Source organism: Aquarana catesbeiana, linkage group LG01 (genome assembly GCF_042186555.1).
Source record: "Aquarana catesbeiana isolate 2022-GZ linkage group LG01, ASM4218655v1, whole genome shotgun sequence".
Classification (NCBI taxonomy): domain Eukaryota; kingdom Metazoa; phylum Chordata; class Amphibia; order Anura; family Ranidae; genus Aquarana; species Aquarana catesbeiana.
The window spans coordinates 288,320,879-288,341,181 of NC_133324.1; the positions used below are offsets into that span (position 1 = coordinate 288,320,879).

Genomic DNA, 20,303 nt, shown 5'->3' on the forward strand with positions numbered 1-20,303 from the left:
AGAAGGGAAATCGTTGACCTTGCCAGACCCTCGGTCTTACTGGTAATTGTGGACAACAGAACTTTGAAATTACTTAGCTAGATAGTGTCAGGGTAAAGAGATCTGCGTGGTCAACATCTACAGATTTTGTTGAGTGTTTAAATCCAAAGACTTCTTTTGCTAGCCGGATTTCTTTTATAGAAAAAGAAAAAAGTTCTTATGCAGGGATGGACTCCTAAAGAATATTTTTTTTTCTAGTATAGGTTGTGGGAAGAGAGTTTCATTTTCTTAATGAGGCTTTGCTCCTACTGTTGTATAGGATGTATATGTGTGTGTCTAACTATGTTTCCTTTTCAGGGATTATCGGATCATATATAGAGCTGGGAGGCTTTTCAGCTAGTTAGTTAGTGAGGTTGTGTATCATTATACTGTGGTTTTGTTTGCGGCTGTGAACATAATGTTTTATAGATATAAGTCTCATAGTGTCTTTAAACTGTCCTTTCTCTCCCTTTGTCTATCCAAAGTTATAAGAAACTCAAATGCTTACTCTCAGGCTTGAGAGTTATTGTTACTGTTTTGGGACAGACGTTGGGGACAATGTCTATTGTAGTGGTGGGAGTATGTAGCGCTGGTAGATTTGCAATCTACCGCATGTTAGGTAAATTTAGTAAATTGTGCGTTAGGAAGGTTAAAGTTTGCCTCTGTTCCAGCTTGGCTGACGTTGTGTGTGTTTCCTTGCTGACCGGTGGGTGTCGCTGTTACCACTGGTCAGGGTTGGAAAGGCAACGTGTTGAAGCGAATGGATGCTCCTCTGTCCCGGAGGCACGCTCGGTGGAGGTGGTCCTCCGAGTTGCATTCTGAGCGAGGGTATTTATGGGACAGACGCCATATTTTTGGGGGTTCATTTTACAGCCACCTGCTGGCCCTCCTGGCCGATAGGTATGCGTTAAGGAGCTACCTCGTGGTCCTCCGATCAGGAGGCACACAATACAGCGGCGCAGGGGTGGGTCCGGAGGCTTGTCTGGAGCCTACCACCGTGGCCGAGGAATGGTCCTGAGCTGTCGGTCCTGTGTGACGAAGCTAGACAACCGAGGAGATCCCAGGGGAGGACCCGTCTTGGAGAGATCACACGGCGTGCTGGTCTATAGAGGGGCCTGGTGACTCGGTTGAAGGACGTATCCAAAAGTAACTATACAGCATAGTGTTGCCGGCTCGGCTTAAAGGTTCAAGCACTGTGACTGACTTTCACTATAGAAAAACCTATACATCCTGTGGCAGAGGATTGTATGGATTTTGTTCCCAAACAAGTCTGTGGCAGAGACTTTGATTCGTGCTGCGTGCTGGCTGCTAGACCGGTGAGAGAGGCCTATCCAGACGAGCAAGAAGTGTGTCCCACAAGGGGAGCGCATTTCAAATAGTATTTGAATTCTATCAGGACATTTTGTCAAGAGAACCCTACCAGAGAATATTTGAGTTTCTTCTGCAAGTTTCCTTTCTACCTCTTTCCTGCTACTTCCTAAATCGTTTGTTTAATAAAGCATTGAAAACGTACTCCAGTGTTGATGCGTGTGTTGTCCCGGAAGAAAACTCAACGGAACCCCTAGACCCGGTGACGGTGAAACAGAGGGAAGCAGAGTGAAGGTAACAGACCCGCTTAAACCAGCAGCTCCACCGTGAGTTAGTGCTACATGTACTTAAAAAAAAAAAGCAGTTTGCACTTTGGTGATCTTAATTTCATCCATATTGTTCAGGTAAATTGCCACATCTCCAGGGTTGCCTACCCCTGTTCTAAGCTTTTCGAAATTGATGAAGCATGACCTTATGGTTTTTGTTTTGGTCTTTGAAGATCTGTGAGAATAAGTAACTTCACATCAAAAGCACCTGTGAGTTGGTGTGCATTTTGCGAAAGGCAAAGCATAGACTACCTATAGAGAGGGGAGCAAGAATTTCATCAGGGTTCCCTTCACCTCTAGCTCTAGCAATAACTGACAAATGTTTCCTATCATTTTCTATCCAGGTGATAGTGGTAAACACCACTGAAAACCTAAGCTGGACACTGTAAGCACCAGGCTCTCTAAGACCTGATGTAATGATAAAGCTCTGTATCACTTAAAACAAAACTAAAAAAGAAAAGAAAAAGTTTAAATTCACTGGAAACAAATAATTCATAATAACCCAAAATCTTACTATATCAATAAAATGCAGTTAGCTGGCAACCACTATTGCATATGGTACATAATGTCCCTCTAGTTTTTTGTTAGTATTAAACAGTCTAGAAAAAAGATGTTTATTGGAAATGAGCTTTCATGCCTTCGGATACTGTATATTAGTTAACAATAGTTAATTTACTCACCTGAAACCACATGAGGAAGGATAGCAGAGAGAATAATCAAACTCAGGAATGAGAGAAGATGCATGTTTGTGAAGGAAAACAGTTCATCTGTTGACTGCTTACATGGGATACTGGACGTCCAAAACAGGAGAAGGGAGGGGGCAAAAAGATGGGGGAAACTAGAGGAAATGGAGAAAGAACATTACAGATGGAACTTATCAATAACATATGTAATACTCAAGAAAATATGCTCAAGCCAAAAATTTTCCTGAAACAAACAGTCTATTTTTAGCATTCACGTTTTATGGGTATGGGCCCATTGATTCCATTCTACAGTCACCATTTCACAAATTGTATCAAATTGTTCTGCCAAGTTAGATGAGCCGCAGCATGCTCTGGTAATCCAGAATCAAGGCAACTGCCAGTCTGGAAATAACAAACTCCAAATACACACATTCTCTCCACTAGAAGTATTTTGCCTTCTGCTTTAAAATCAAATAAATATTAACTTTGATAATTTTTCTAAAGAGAAACAGTGTAAAGATTATTGCAGAACAAGTGTGTTGTTACAACCAGTAAACAGCAGGTACAGTATTTGACAATGTTTTAGGGTACACACTTAAGACCCCTTTCACACTGAGGCTGTTTTCAGGCGTTTTAGTGTTAGAAAGAGCCTCTCATTCATTTCAGTGTGACTTTTCACACTGGTGCGGTGCGCTTATTAGGACATTAGGAAAAGTCCTGCAATCAGCATCTTTGGGGCGGTTTGGGAGCACTGTATACAGCGCTCCCAAAATGCCCTGCCCATTGAAATGAATGGCCAGTGCTTCCAAAGCGCCTGAACACAGGCGGGGGTTGAAAGCGCCCCGCTAGAGGCCGAAAAGTGCTGCTTAGGCAGCAGTAAAGCTCTGCTAAAACGAGCGGTGCTTTACTGCTATTGCTCGGGTGGCCCCAGTGTGAAAGGGGTCAGTTCTGTTTTTCTCTGCTGGTAGTGATCGCAGCTGCCAGGGAAGGGGGGTGGGCTGGCTTTTTTCCCCTAAGCTTTAATGTAATGTCACACAGGGGGAGATTTACTAAAACTAGAGCAGACAGAATCTGCTGTAGCTGTGAATAGTAACCAATCAGCTTCCAGCTTTTATTTTCAAAGCTTAATTGAACAAGCTGAAGTTAGAAGCTGATTGGTTACTCTGCACAGCTGCACCAGATCCTGTCTCCACCAGTTTTAGTAAATCTCCCTCACAGTGATTTTTCATGAATGTCTAGCTGCCGTGCATAAACACACAGGGTTGCACAGAGACCTGTAGAGTGGTGTGGAAAAGCTGTTGGATTTTTTCACATTGCCCTGCCCTGCAACTCACTGGAAGCAGAGTGCTCTGGTAACACAGATAAACAGCTGGAGAGATCCCAGGGACAAAGGGCACCCCACTGGAACTGAAGTGCTTTGGTAACACAGGTGGACAGCTGGAGGGATCCCAGGGACAAAGGGGCACCCCACTTTAACTGAAGTGCTCTTGTAAAATAGGTGAACAGCTGGAGGGATCCCAGGGACAAAGAGGCACCCCACTGGAAATGAAGTGCTCTGGTAACACAGGTGAACAGCTGGAGGGATCCCAGGGAAAAAGGGGCAGCCCACTGGAATTGGAGTGCTCTGGTAACACAGGTGAACAGCTGGAGGGATCCCAGGGACAAAGAGGCACCCCACTGGAACTGAAGTGCTCTGGTAACACAGATGAACAGCTGGAGGGATCCAAGGGACAAAGGGGCAGCCCACTGGAATTGGAGTGCTCTGGTAACACAGGTGAACAGAATACAGTTCTCCAGTGAAGTGTGGCCCTTCATCACCACTTCAAAATCGGGCAAGATCTGACATTTCTCACATACATGTAAAAATCAGCAATCTAGAAATTTCCTAGAACCCCCAAACATTATATATTTTTAAGCAGAGGCCCTTGGAGAATAAAGGGTTGGTTATTGCAATTTTTTACATCAAACGATAGTTGCGCAGCCATTTTTAAAACACACATATTCAGGAAAAAATACAACGAAAATCAGCCATTGCTGCAGCCCACTAATGGTGCGAAATTAGAAAGAAAATGATTAGTTATGATTTTCGTAAGAAAATTCTTTTGAAATTCTACCCATGCATGACTTGCTTTACTGGTAAGATCACTACGTGAAAAAAACAAAAAAAAGGAAAAAAAAGCCTATAAAAAGGAAAACTAATGCAACCACCTCATCTAAGAACTGTTGAGCTGGACTATAACTTTTTTGAGTTTAATACCAAGTTGGTGTTGATCTATAGAAGGGGCCAAGTCCCCAAGATTAGACTACATTATAAAATGTGCACCTATAGATCTGGATGTGTGTGGCTATTGCTGGTACATCAGAATTTAAAGGGTAAGCTCACCTTTGGGAACATGTTACATGTTCCACCAGGGGGATTTCCCTGTGGCAGCAGTACGGGGAGAATTTTCCCATACTAGCTGCCACTATTACAAAAGTTCAATGAATTTTAGGGCAAACACAAAACCCACATTTTTTGTAAAATATAAAAGAGGATGTTTTGCCTAGTATATAGATATCTAACATGTCACGCTTAAAAATGCGCATGCCCTTGGAGTGGTGACAAACTATGGTACAATAAATTATCCATAGGCAATACATTAAAAGCCTTTACAGGTTATCAGTTCAGAGTTTAACAGGAAGTGTGGTGCTGGAATGATTGCTCTCACTCTGACATTCGAGACAATACTCAGATGTGTGGTGCAATCACTGTTTACATATGTGTGCGGGACCTACGTATGCGTTCACATTTGAATCTGAGCATGGGGAGAGGGGCGCTTTAAAACATTTTTTAAATGTTATAATTTATTTTATTTGAATTGCTTTATACTGTCCCTTTAGTTTTTGGGGGATCAGCTTTATTGCTGTCACAAGGGATGAACAACATCCTTCGTGATAGCAATAGCAGAATGCTTGTAAACAACAAACCGAAACCAGAAGTGACAAAATCCTTGGCAGCTGCAGCCATCATCCCAGTATAACCACTTCAACTCGAGTATGTACGGTTATATCCTAAGGGCATAAAGGGTCTAGCCCTTAAAGTAGAACTAAACCCACAAGTTTAACTTTTTCCAAAAACGGCTACATTCAAGGCATGTCATGAATGCTAACTTTTATGCCAGGTACACACGATCGCACATTCCGACAAAAAAAAACATGTTTTTTTTCCCAACGGATGTTGGCTCAAACTTGTCTTGCATACACACGGTCACACAAATCTTGTCAGAAATTCCGATTGCCAAGAACGCGGCGATGTACAACACGTACGACAAGCCGAGAAAAATGAAGCTCAATAGCCAGTGCCTGTAACCATCGAATACATCGTGACTGGTAAAGATGCACCATATGGAACTGTTTATATATTCTTTTTCTTTTGGTTTTAAATTGCTTGACAGATGTTTACATTGTTACAGTCTTTCCATACATTTATCCTCTGAAGAAGACCCATTGGGGTCGAAACGCGTCAGGATCTTACACAATCAACATCTCTGTGTCATTGTATTACTGTTGCCCATGATGTAACTCTATCGCACACTGCCCTCTGTCATTGGTATTGTTTTCTTATTTTGATTATTTTTTGGATTTTAGCCTATGTCTCAACTCTTGTTGATAATACTTGCCTGCATCAATAAAACTTAATAGCCATTACTACTTCTTTTGTATTCTGTTTATCATATACTACTGGCTGCATTAAAGCCCCATTAGGGGGATTTTCTGTTTTCTAATTTAAATCCGGGGTGCGCAGCCTCCTTGTCTGTACTCTCTAGAGTGTCTTTATTTCTTTTGTCTAAAATTGGGTGGTTAAACACCCCTCCCCCGTTGCTTTTGACACTCGAGTCCAGACATTAACTGTGAACCACTTTTTGTGCCTTGGTCCTGCGAAGGCTTTCTCGGACAGGCCACACCCTTTCCGGCGAGGACTTCCCTCGGCAATAATACCTTTAAGCTCATCCCCATAAAGGATGTATGCTACTCTAACTTTGAAACTTTTTCCCATGGGATTGTACATGCTGTTTGAAATGCTTTTCTATTGTACAGATACAGTACCCAAGCTGTTACCCCTCTTGTCCCTTTGGACAACTGGACCTAGCAAATAATATTTTACATTTCTCAGTACTTCATAGTACAACCCATGGGACCTTGTACCACCAACAAACCCTTTTGATTTTGATTTTGATCTTATAGAGATGTCTTTTGGCACATGAACCAGTTTTCAGTTTCTCATTTCACAATTGTTTTGTTTTATTTTTATTTATTTTTGTTTTATTGTGGCTGTCATATTATACCTTGTTCATTTTTTGTATCCTATTGTTTCTATGTGTATGAGGGGCAGTGAAAATTATGTATATGTTATTTCTAACACATGATAGAACAATCTATTGATGGCCCTTCTATATATATATATATATATATATATATAATTTTTATGGCTTTCCCTTCTCCCCCCCCCTTCCCCATGTTATGGCCACCACCTAGTGGCCTCGGTGGGCCATGCCACCTGGGGGGTGGAGACACCACACACATGCCTTCCTGGCAGGGTGGGGCGACGCAAAGGGTCCTGCGTCTCCCCACGCGCCCACTATGTGGACGTTCAAAACCTGCCAGCGGCATTCCGGATTCCCTCCGGACGCCTTGTTCTCCCGCGCGCGCACGTCACCACGTGCGTGCGTGTGACGTCACGTCGTCTACGCAGTTGCGGCGGAGGTGACGGGGGTTTCCGTGAGAATATCTCTTCCGGAACGCCGAGGGAGTCACACCAACAGCGCCGCTAATGCGTCGCTCTCCCCATGTGGGGGAACAGATGGAGGGGGTGGGACACCTGCACCTGCGAGACATTTAGGCAAATTAGTCTCCCTATAAACTATGCTGGCCTTAGGTAAGGTCCAGTGGGATCATTTGTTGCCACTGGACGCTTCTGTGTGGTCTTATTACTCAACCTGGTTGGTAAGTATACATTCTTTACCGATCCATATACCCTTTTACTGCATTCATGATGCGTGGCTTACACCACGATTGCGATACTTTCCCTCACTTGGTTAACAATTTTGACCTACTTGTTCTATATTTTGTGACATTATAGACTATCCCTGACCATCTGATCTGCGACACCTTTGACACTCCTTTGCCCCCCTCACTCACCTTCCCACCCTACACGCTCTCTTCACACGTCACCCACTCATTACACTTCCATGGGGGCCTTTGCACAGTTTTGTTTTGCTCACGTTTATTTTTGTGTTTTTGTTTTTTCACTATTCACTTTTTATGGCCCCATGAAGGGCCTCCTCCACACTCACTGGCCTTCACATACTTACACTCTAGTGTCTCAGCCTTCTCACCCACAAACAAGGACGTGTTTCTGGGAGTCGACCCTCACTATGGTCTTTTCCCACCTCCTTTATTATTATTGTTTTTTTTCCCCGTTCCTTCGCACCTCCCATTTCTTTCCCTTCCCCGTCTTTCCTTCCCCCCCCCCTTCCCCTTTTTATCCCATCCCTGCCGATCACCCCTTTTCCCTTCTTTTCTTTCCCTCACCCCCCTTCCTTCACTTTCTTCCTCACATCCCTTTATCCTTGATGTCTCCCCCTTTGTGTGGACTCGCTTCCCACCACGTCCGCCATTCAGTTTTCAACCCCTAGAAATTCAATCAGCCACATAGACATACTCCTTTTTTGTCCTTTTTGCCTTATAAACACGATTTTCGAATCCGCTACTTAATATACATTGTGACATTTTATCGCAGGTGCAGTGCGAAACCCCCCCCCCCTTCTCCCCCTACATTTTGGGGATACCTAGTGTGTGATTCCTTGCAAGACATGTGTGGGTGGTACTCGCTCCCCTTGTGACTGGCCCGCCGGCTACGAGATCGGGGATACAACAAGAGGGAAACTCCCTTATACTGTGGCCACCTGTAACCATCGAATACATCGTGACTGGTAAAGATGCACCATATGGAACTGTTTATATATTCTTTTTCTTTTGGTTTTAAATTGCTTGACAGATGTTTACATTGTTACAGTCTTTCCATACATTTATCCTCTGAAGAAGACCCATTGGGGTCGAAACGCGTCAGGATCTTACACAATCAACATCTCTGTGTCATTGTATTACTGTTGCCCATGATGTAACTCTATCGCACACTGCCCTCTGTCATTGGTATTGTTTTCTTATTTTGATTATTTTTTGGATTTTAGCCTATGTCTCAACTCTTGTTGATAATACTTGCCTGCATCAATAAAACTTAATAGCCATTACTACTTCTTTTGTATTCTGTTTATCATATACTACTGGCTGCATTAAAGCCCCATTAGGGGGATTTTCTGTTTTCTAGCCAGTGCGGCTCTTCTGCTTCATTCCGAGCATGCGTTGAACTTTGTGCGTCGGAATTGTGTACACATGATCGGAATTTATGACAATGGATTTTGTTGTCGGAAAATTTGAGATCCAGATCTCAAATTTTGTTCGTTGGAAATTCCGACGGAAAATATCCAATGGAGCCTACACACGATCGGAATTTCCGACAACAAGCTCCCATCGAACATTTCCCGTTGGAAAATCCGACCGTGTGTACGCGGCATTACAGTTACTATTGTGCTTATGTTAGCTAGAGCTGGTGCTATCAAATGGCTGGTGTCTTAGCTGACATGGCATCTGCAGATCAGAGACTAAGATGGCTTTAAAGGATAGGAGGGTTTATTTCAGCTTTAAAGGATAAGTTCACTTTTGAAAAATTAAAAATGAATGCACATTTTTTTGCAGGTAAAAAATTTGCATTTATTAGTTTTTGTTGCAGGAGCCTGGAAAGCATTGCATCAGCGATCAGCAGATCGCTGATGCCATGCAGGTCTCCTACACTCTGTCAGTGTAGCTGCTTGCTGAATGGGGAAGCTTATACTCCCTGATAGGAAGACTCAATGAACTACCACAGTGCTCCACAGTGCCGTGGTAGTTCATTGAGAACTACAAGATGACGGCTGCTAAGGATGTCGGAGCTTGTAGTTCAATCGGACACATGGAGCTGTATGTCAGAATTAAGAGGCCATGTGGGCGGAGCCCTGCACGGCCACACTGTTTTCAAATAGTGGCAGCTAGTATGGGAAACTTCTCACCGCACTGCTGCCACAGGGAAATCCCCCTGATGGAACATGTAACATGTTCCCAAAGGTGAGCTTATCCTTTAACCACGCCGATATACGTCAGCACAATGGCAATGGTGGGCAAATGGGCATACCTGAAAGTCCCCTTCAACTGGCGGGACTAGCGTGCGCGCCGCGTACAGCGTGACCATGCCCGCGGGGTCCGCGATCATGTCAGGGAGCCGCAGAACGGGGAGATGCCTATGTAAACAAGGCATTTCCCCATTCTGCCTAGTGACATGACAGGGATCTACTGCTCTCTGTCATCGGGAGCAGTGATCGCTGTCATGTCAGTGGTAGCCCATTCCCCCCAGAGTTAGAACACCTCCCTAGGACACACTTAACCCCTTGATCGCCCCCTAGTGTTTAACCCCTTCCCTGCCAGTTTCATTTACACAGTAATCAGTGCATTTTATAGCAATGATCGCTGTATAAATGACAATGGTCCCAAAATAGTGTCAAAAGTGTCTGATGTGTCCGCCATAATGTCGCAGTCACAATAAAAAAATCGCAGATCGCCGCCATTACTAATAAAAAAAATAATAATAAAAATGCCATAAAACTATCCCCTATTTTGTATACGCTATAACTTTTGCGCAAACCAATCAATATACGCTTATTGAGATTTTTTTAACCGAAAATATATAGAAGAATATATATCGGCCTAAACTGAGGAAAAAATTAGTTTTTTTATATATTTTTGGGGGATATTTATTATAGCAAAAAGTAAAAGATATTGCTTTTTTTTCAAAATTGTCGCTCTTTTTTTGTTTATAGCGCAAAAAATAAAAACCGCAGAGGTGATCAAATACCACCAAAAGAAAGCTCTATTTGTGGGAAAAAAGGACTTCAATTTTGTTTGGGTGCAATTTCGCATGACCACGCAATTGTCAGTTAAAGCGACGCAGTGCCGTATCCCAAAAAGTGCTCTGGTCAGGAAGGGGGTAAATTCTTCCGGGGCTGAAGCGGTTAAACTCTGATGTACCAGCAATATCCACACACATCCAGATCTATAGGTGCACATTTTATAATGTAGTCTAATCTTGGGCACTTGGCCCCTTCTATAAATCAACACCAACTTGGTATTAAACTCAAAAAAAGTTAAGGTAGACACATACACGGATTGTATTAACCTAGTCTACATGCTACCCTGTATGCAAGCTGTTGCTGCGTGTTGTACTTGTTCACTGTATTTTCTGGACCTGTATGTACACAAATGTATTCCATGTGATGATATGTACTGTACCTATGGATATGCTTTTTTATTCAACCTATAGACAACAATAAAACACCTTTGTTTATAAAAAAAAAAATTTTTTTAAAGTTATAGTCTAGCTCAACAATTCTTAGATGAGGTGGTTGCATTATATTTCTTTTTTTAAGGATTTTTTCACGTTTTTTTCTTCACGTAGTGATCTTACCAGTAAAGCAGGCCATACATGGGTCGAATTTCAAAAGAATTTTCTTACGAAAATCATAACTAATCATTTTCTTTCTAATTTCGCACCATTAATGGGCTGCAGCAATGGCTGCTTTTTGTGCGGCCATCGAATTTGAGTGATCGGGCATGTTGTAAACTTTTGGAAAAATTAACTAATTTCTAATCAATCATGGGAGAATTGTGGGAGAAATATAATCAAGAAAGAAATATGCATGAGCTGTGCCCTGGAAAGAAATGAACAATGGAGATATTTGCCATCACACCATAGATCAACAAGGTAGTGTTTAAACTGATTTTTTATTGCATGATCACGTCACAGAGCAGTGCAACGTTTCGGAGTCACGTAGGACTAACGAAATGGTCCTGCGTGACTCCAAAACGTTGCACTGCTCTGTGACGTGATCATGCAATAAAAAATCTGTTTGGATGCTATCCTGTTGATCCATGGTGTGCTGACAGATATCTTCATTGTGACTTTCGGAAGCTGCTGCTGCAGCACCCATATCCATGAGAGCTTATCCAGGAACGTGTGCGATGGGAATATGAAGTATTACTGGAAAGAAAAGAAGAACCCCGGCCATGAAAAATTATTTTTTGTAACAAAATCAGGTGAAATTGAAGGCTTGGTTGGTAGAATCAATGGTGGCACCATCGGATTTGCAAAACACACGAAAATTCAGATTTTCGAAATTTGACGCTACCTTGTTTCGAAAGCAAATGCGTTCCTAATTCGACCCGTGTATGGCAAGCTTAAGTCTGTTATGTTTCAACTTACTTTCAATAGTCCAAGCTATCCAGCAAAAGTGGCAGTTAGAGGGTCGAGACAAACCCTTTAACACTGACAGGGGTGATTAGAATGATCAGCTGTTATTCATTTGTGTAAAACATTTATCCAAAAAGGAAAGAAAATTGTTGCTGTAACTGCCAAAAAATGTTCAGCTTTATTTTGTTATATCAATACCATCTAAATCCAGTAGTGTATCCAACACTACCCTCTCCACAGATTGACAAGGCCGCTGTCCATAGGTGTCTGTGTTGTTCCTCCATCCAGAGTTGAGACAGTGTGCTACTGGCCAGATCACCAGATAAAATAAAACAAAAAAGCCTAGTGAGCAGTATGTAAAAGAGAGTATAGAGGGTATGGTGGCATGTTTGGGAAAGCAAATGGTATAAATTATATACAAAATCACAATACATTCCCTTTAAAGTAACCCTCTCTATTAGAAAAGGATTCAGAAATGTGTAACTAAAGTGCAAACACTATCAGGTCAGGATGAGTAGATCAGAATTCCCTGCATTTTGAGGGTACTGAGGAGCCTGTGTCAAGTATCTTATTTTCGCTCTATGTATTTTCTCCATCCTATTCCAGTAGTCATTTCTGTTGCAGAATCATTCTGTTATTTTAACGGAGTAGCCAATTTTTTCATGCCCAAACGAAAGTGCTGGCCTCTTTAATTCCTTTTACCACACTTTTTGGGTTCAAGCCCAGATAGCATGAATTCCTCAAGCTTCCTCACGCTTCCTTCCTCAACAACTTCAGAGAGGCCATACCTGATGAAGCACAAGTATCTATGTAAGTGATCTGCAGTCAGGTGAGCAGACCTCCATTTTCAGAACTGGTGTGCGGGAAGCTGGACAGCAGCTTATTAGCACACAGCTTCTCCATCATCCAGCTACTGTGAGAGCTTCTCTCCAACTACTACTAGAGCACTCCAGTTCCAGTGGGGTGCCCTTTGTTCTTAGGATCGCTCGAGCTGTTCATTTGTGTTACCAGAGCACTCCAGTTCCAGTGAGATGTCCTTGGGATCCCTCCAGCTGTTCACCTGTGTTACCAGAGCACTCCAGTTCCAGCGGGGTACCCTTTGTCCCTTGGATCCTTCCAGCTGTTCACCTATGTTACCAGAGAACTCCAATTCCAGTGGGGTGCCCTTTGTCCCTGGGATCCCTCCAACTGTTCACCTGTGTTACCAGAGCACTCCAGTTCCAGCGGGGTGACCTTTGTCCCTGGGATCCCTCCAGCTGTTCACCTATGTTACCAGAGAACTCCAATTTCAGTGGGGTGCCCTTTGTCCCTGGGATCCCTCCAGCTGTTCACTTATGTTACCAGAGCACTTCAATTCCAGTGGGGTGCCCTTTGCGCTTTGAATGCCTCCAACTGTTTATCTGTGTTACCAGAACACTCTGGTTCCAGTGAGGTGTCCTTGTGATCCCTCCAGCTGTTCACCCATGTTACCAGAGCACTCCAGTTCCAGCGTGGTGTCCTTGTATCCCTCCAGCTGTTCACCTTGGTTACCAGAGCCTCTCTGAACGTCACTGTGAAGGTTGCTGTGTGAGGATACTCGTAGGTAGCTGTGTTCTAAACTATTTTACTGATGTCAGTCTCAGTTTGACTCTCCTTTAATTTAGAGTCTTACAAAGACTATACTGTGCAGCCATATGTTACCCTAAATAAGTCACAGACATTGCTGTGAAGAGTTCATGTTTGCACAGCTTTCTTTCTTCTACAGGGCTTGCATGCACCCTGAACCTGTTTTGTATGACTGATTCCAACTTTGTACCTGTTTGGAAAGCTAGTTACTGTCTGATAATTTGGACGATTACCCATCCTGTTAGGGCCCTTTCACACTGGGGTGGTTTGCAGGTGCTATTGCGCTAATAATAGCACCTGCAAACCGACCTGAAACAGCCGCTGCTGTCTCTCCAGTGCGAAAGCCCCGAGGGCTTTCACACTGTGAAAAGTGCCCTGTGCCATCTAGTGCCACTAGATGGCACAGGGCACTGTGCCACTGTGCCACTAGTTCCCTGTGCCATCCTCCAGCCCAGTAGTGGTTGGTCAATTAGGGGTGCACAGGCGCCTCCCCCCTATCCATGTGTCCAGCCCACTAATCTACATGTGGGGTGCCGGACGCATGGATTCCAATGTGTGGGGAGGGGTGTTTTTTTTTTTTGAAGCATATGATTGGAGCCAGAGGCTTTAATAGACTTTGAAAAAGGGTGGACTCGGGGCGCAGAGCACTGTGCTCCAAGCCCACCCAGTTGTGTGACGATAGCGAATTAATATTCGCTATTGTCACACTGATTCTCCTCAGGAAGCAAGTCCTGAGACCCATCACCCGATTGGCTGAAAGGACAGGTGATCCTATTGGACGCCTAGGAGGAGGAGGGAGGACAGCACGGCGGAAGCTGCCGTGATGGAGAGGAGGAGAGGCGATAGAAGCCGCAGCCCATTGCAGTGCTGCCCGCCCGCAACCTAGATGGGGTAAGTCTGGGGCTGGATGACCGACTGCGAATCCCCCCGGAGGGGTGCGGGTGACCTGACTTACCGACCGACAGCGGGGGAGGGGGGGTTTTGGGGGATGTGCCGTGGTGCCGGCTCACCGGTGGGGGGGGGTTGTTGTTTGATGCCCCCCCCCCCCCCCAAAAAAAAGACAACAGCCACCACTGCTTTAGCCAGTGATAAGTTGGAACACAGCAAAGGCAAAATGTAAAAAAAATACCATCCTTGCAGTGGTGTATATGAAAATAAGATTGGACCCTCCTTTTTATAACTAAACACAAATACTAGACCCACAAGTAGAGGTGTTTCATTGGATTAGGCGACCCGATAGAATGTGTAATGGAAGTGACGTTTGGTCACCGCCATCTTGCTACACTCCGCACTCCCCCACAGTAAGGATACACTGAGAAGGTGGTGTTTCATCAGATTTGGCGACCCATCAGAATGTGTAATGGAAGTGATGTTATGTCACCGCCATCTTGCTACACCCCGCACTCGCCCACAGTAAGGATAGAGTAGGAAGGGGCAAGCAGACATCTTATTACACCCACCATAGTTTTGCATTTTATACTTATTTTTAACTGTAAACTGAGGTTATATAGTGAAATACAATACTTAGAACTCCGTTAGACTGTTTAGATGTTGAATTTTAAAAGCAGCGGCTAGTCTGCTGATCTCATGGGTTTGCTAATCTGACAGAAGTTTGCAAGCAGACATCTTGTTACACCCACCGGCGTTTTGCATTTTACACTTTTTTTTAACAGTAAACTGAGTTTATATAGTGAAATACAGTACATAGAACTCCGTGTGAATGTTTAGATGTTGAATTTTAAAGGCAGCAAACTTCTGTCCGGTTAGCAAACCTGTGAGATCAGCAGGCTTGCCGCTGCTTTTAAAATTCAACATCTAAACAGTGAGACGGAGTTCTAAGTAATGTATTTCACTATATAATCTCAGTTTACCCATACCTCCCAACATTTTGAGATGGAATGAGGGACACCTACTAGCATATTGTATGTAGGCATAGGACACGTCCCCTGCTGTCACACACCCTCTTAAAGGAGAACTAACCAAAAAAAAAGTTAAATCCACAAGGGATTTTTTTTTTTACAACTACTATTCCTTTACATTGGCTTTTAAAATTTACAAATGCAGAAATTTAGAAATTGGATGAAAGATTTAGCACTGGGAAACACTTTTTGAAAGATAAAAGGTGCATTTTATATACTATATAGATCAGACCAAAATGAGGGACAAATTAGGGGGAAAGAGGGACATTGCTCCAAATCAGGGACAGTCCCTCGAAATCAGGGACAGTTGGAAGCTATTAGTTTACTGTTAAATATAAGTGTAAAATGCAAAACACCGGTGGGTGTAACAGACGTCCGCTTGCCCCCTTCTCAGTGTATCCTTACTGTGGAGGAGTGCGGGGTGTAGCAAGATGACGGCGACGAAACGTCACTTCCGTTACCCATTCTGACGGGTCGCCCAATCTGACGAAACACCAACTTTCTGAGGGTTCAAACAGCGAAGCTCATGTTATCGCCACCAAGTGTTCACAAACAAGCACAGCAACCGAGCACAGCCTGGTCTACGACAAGATGGCGCTGCGGCTCCTGGCTTGGTATAGTGAAGTGAGGCTCTAGTGTATAAACAAGGCAGTCCGGATTGGCCGACTTCTCGGCTGTGTTACCTGAGTCATAACCGGTGCAGGGGTGACAGGAGGAAGATGGCGCTGTGCATGTGGAGGACGTGCGGTCTTCAGTGCAGGCTGACCAGGTACAACATTTCCCCTCCGATATGAAAGAAATAATATGCAGCCTGAGGAAAGGAACACGTGCTGTTCTTCTGGTCTAGTGCTGACTGGAGGACACATACAGCATGTTGTAGCTGTCTTCTTCACTACCAGCTTGTATATAAGATGTAACCCTATGCTTTTTTCTTTTTTTTTCTAGGTTCTTGAAGGCTGACCAGCTTCGAAGCTTTCATTCCAGTGAGTGTGCTTCTTGTCAAAATAACTTCTATTTAACTGTCTAGATAGTTATTGCTCTTCCTTCTAGTCTATAGAATGGGTCTGTCACATTTCTTATAACCACAATAAGCATCAGACCTCAACCAGTCACACAAGTGTCTGTATGGCTATCTAGTCTGCTAAATGTGGGTTACAATGTAGAGTAAAAGTCAAATGATCAAAGCTCATGGTAGGGCTAGAATGGCAGTACCTACTGAGGAAGTTCCGATTGGTTGGACGAAATGAGTATAGGGGCGGAGCTGTACATTATGACATCATCACACCTGCTGTGCCCAAGTTAATACACGTAGTGGTAAGTGATCTATCTGTGGGAGCAGGCTGTTATCAGTGGAGTGTGCCTTATGATGAGTGGTGTTTTTATTCAATAAAATCCATCATTGAGCACTATCAGTTCCCTTCTTTATCTATGCTTCTAACTTGGTGGCATGAGTTGGAGAGCAACTTAAGTGGCGTGAGAGTGACGAGTTTACCATTGCGGATATCCCTGTTGAGATAATGCGTTGTTTTGATCTCCTTTAACCATTTCCCTACTTGGCACTTTCCTGCCCAGGCCAATTTCCAGCTTTCAGCGCTGTTGCATTTTGAATGACAACTGCGCGGTCGTGCAACACTATACTCAAACAAAGTTGTCGTTTTTTCACACAAATAGAGCTTTTTTTTGGTGGTATTTAATCACCACTGGGTTTTTTATTTTTTTGCTAAATAAATGAATAAAGACTGAAAATTTCTGAAAAAACCCCCCCAAAAACTTTTTCGTAGTTTTGTTCTAACATTTTGCAAACAGGTAATTTTTCTCTTTCACTGATCTGATGAGGCTGCACTGATAGGCGCGCCACTGATGTACACTAATGAGGCTGCACTAATGTGCACTGATAAGGCGCCACTGATGAAGTTGCACTGGGAGGAGGCACTGATTGGCAGCACTGTTGGGACTGCAGTGATAATCAGGACACTGATTACCAGTGTACATGTCCCTTTTACACAAGCCAGTTATCGGCTTGCTTCTCCTCTCCTCATGCTGTCAGCGTGAGGAAAGGGGTGCCGATAATCTGCTTCGCTTTACCTCCGTAATCAGCTGTGATTGGACACAGCTGATCACATGGTAAAGAGACGCTGATTGGCTCCTCCTGTGATCACAGAGCATGCCACTTTTGCCCCGCAGCGGGTGCGAGCACGGGAGGCCGCCATATGACGGCCTCCCAGAACTGGATGACCATGCTGTAGCCGTCATTCGGCTATAGCGCGGTCAGCAAGTGGGTCATTAGTGAGGTGAGAACCTGAAGGTGAGCAGATTTATTTGAATAAAAAAGCCTTCACGCTACTATAACGTGTTACAGGTAAACAACTAACTAAATAAATAATAATATACGTGTCAAATGTATGAGTGAAATACAAAGTGAACTGCAATTTTGTAGAATGAAAAGTGCTAAATCCTGTCTGCAGCAAGATCTAATAGTGTCACAAACACATATAAGATATGAATAAAAGAAATGATCTCGCGCAACAGTGAATGAGTGCTACATAAAACATAAACAATGTGAACCAGTGGGTAATGTAAACCAGTGGGTAGTAAATGAACGATATTAGATATGGATATAATGATGATATATCAAAAAATGCTCTGGGACATTAAAAATGGTAGAGACTGGTGAACAAAGTTCATATGATAATGTTAGTAATCTCAAAATGTTGTCCTTATATATACATAGTAGCCCGCAGAATTTTAATGAAGAAGAGGAGAAATATAAGACATCCACAAGTGAGCTCACAGAACTCTCACCTCCAATCCTTAGACAATCAGCATGTAAGTGGTTGGATGCTTCTCTGCTGTTTTGATAGTGGCCACCAGGGTGTACTCCGTCCTAGTATAGATGATGCTCATACAGCTATCTCGTATCTGGATCTATACACCTCCGTAATGAATAATTCATACAGGGGGAGAGGAAGAAGAAAGACCTCCAATGGTGTAGCATGTCAACATATTGAACCAATTTATTAAAACAAATTCAACTGTTACATAAAAACAAAGGTATAAAAGCAGGATTTGAAACAATGTGGCGTTATTGCGTCGTTATCACGTCACTTCCGGTATCGAGTACCGTCCACTCCCTACGCGTTACGTCATCCACGTGACTTCATCAGGGGACTACATTACCCACTGGTTCACATTGTTTATATTTTATGTAGCACTCATTCACTGTTGCGCAAGATCGTTTCTTTTATTCATATCTTATATGTGAGCAGATTTATTTGTCACTGGATCAGGGGTGTGGAATAAAAAAAAAAAAATTACTTGTCTAAGGAACTAAATTGGTGTCCCAATCTACTTGTTCTGATAAAATAATATAATTTGAACCAAAGCCGTATTTAAAGCGGAGCTCCACCCAAAAGTGGAAGCTCGGCTTATCTGCCTCCTCTCCGCACATTTTGGGGGGAGCGGAAAATCCCCCCCCCCCCTCCCGCCGCCAGGCCATTCAGAAAGCTCAGCACGCTTCATGTATGCACAGTAGGGAACCGGCTGTGAAGCCGCAAGGCTTCACTGCTGGCTTCCCTTAGAAGCAATGGTGGTGGCAGCACCCGAGAGCCGATGTAAAAATCGGCTGGGGTGCTGACATCGCGGGATCCCTAGACAGGTAAGTGTCCTGATTTTAAAAGTCAGCAGCTACAGTGTTTGTACAATTTTTTTTCTGAAGGAGGCTGGACCTCCTCTTTGAATACGTTTTTAACATTGTGCTGTTTATCTTCTAGTCACCTCCCTGCCTGTCTTCAGCACTGCACCCGGGGACTAACTAGGAGGGGAGAGACTTTGCATTGTGATGAGCACTGATTGGGTGCTCATCAGGAAAGGGGAGTGTCGGGCTCTGTTAACACTCAGCAGAAGCGCATCTGCTCACCGAGTAAATGAGGCGCCAGCCCCAATGAGAGGTTACTCTTGCCCATAGTGCAAGCACATGCTGAGCAGCCAAATCAAGCCCAGGTGTCCGTCTCATGAGGCTTCATTCACACATGGGTTTTTTGGGATTGCGGCAGAATTGCTGCGATTCTTCCCGCGATCCCAAAACACACTACAGTTGCAAAATGCAGGTTCAGGTGCCATTATTTTCAATGGCAACCTAAAACACAGTGTGGTTTTGCCACGATTGTAGAACGGCAACGAGCAGCAAATCGCATCGCGTGAAGCTTGTCGCTCAAAAGAAGCTCCTGCTCCTTTATGGGTGACAAGTTTCACGTAAGCAATTTGCCACTATTGGCGCGTGATAAATCGCAGCAAAACCGCACTGCGATTTAGGTTGCCATGGCAACTGCAGAGCAAACAGAGGTCATAATGGGCGCATCCTTGGCTGTAAAATATAGGAAGGTCTAGTTCTGCTTTTTAGGCTCGATTCACATCTATGCATGTTGCTTTTAAGCGTTTCTGCAGTGCTTTTTGCGGTGCTTGCCGTGTTTTTGGACACGCGTTTTTACAGCGATTTTGCGGCCGCCACTTCCTTAACAACCGATGAGTCATCAGTTGTCAGCGGGCTTCCCACTCAATGTAAAAAAAAAAAAAAAAAAAAAGGAATTGCCGGCTAAAAAAAAAATAGAGAGAAAAAACGGCGTGGGGTCCCCCCACAGGTCCATACCAGGCCCTTGGGTCTAGTATGGATTCGGAAGGGACACACACCAAAATTTTTAAAAAAATGGCGTGGCCCCCCCCAAAATCCATACCAGACCCTTATCCGAGCATGCAGCCCGGCAGGTCAGGAAAGGGACGGGACGAGTGAGTGCCGCCCCTCCTGAACCATACCAGGCCGCATGCCCTCAACAAAGGGGGATGGGTGCTTTCGGGCAGGGGGGGGCTCTGCACCCCCCCCCCACCCCAAAGCACCTTGCCCCCATGTTGATGGGGACAAGGGCCTCTTCCCGACAACCCTTGCCTGGTGGTTGTTGGGGTTTGCGGATGGGGGCTTATCGGAATCTTGAAACCCCCTTTACCAAGGGGGCCCACTGATCCCAGCCCCCCCCTTTGTGAATGAGTATGTGGTACATTTTACCCCTACTCATTC

The 20,303-nt window shown here is 44.0% G+C and overlaps 2 protein-coding genes across 3 annotated transcripts in view; one reads left to right on the forward strand and one right to left on the reverse strand.

The window, feature by feature from the left end:
* LOC141142525 (serotransferrin-like) overlaps nt 1-2,457 on the reverse strand; it is an 83,238-nt gene extending 80,781 nt beyond the window's left edge. The window contains exon 1 of one of the 2 annotated variants that reach the window (XM_073629258.1): nt 2,333-2,457. In XM_073629258.1, coding sequence (XP_073485359.1) covers nt 2,333-2,344 — 12 coding nt within the window. In that variant the 5' untranslated portion in view covers nt 2,345-2,457. The remainder of the gene's footprint in view (nt 1-2,332) is intronic. The other variant, XM_073629257.1, reaches the window with a different exon arrangement.
* A 13,431-nt stretch (nt 2,458-15,888) lies between these two features.
* Nucleotides 15,889-20,303, forward strand: part of PISD (phosphatidylserine decarboxylase) — a 58,470-nt gene continuing 54,055 nt past the window's right edge. Inside the window, exons 1-2 of the mRNA XM_073629262.1 lie at nt 15,889-16,004; nt 16,181-16,218. Of these exons, the coding sequence (XP_073485363.1) occupies nt 15,955-16,004; nt 16,181-16,218 (88 nt within the window). The 5' untranslated portion in view covers nt 15,889-15,954. The remainder of the gene's footprint in view (nt 16,005-16,180; nt 16,219-20,303) is intronic.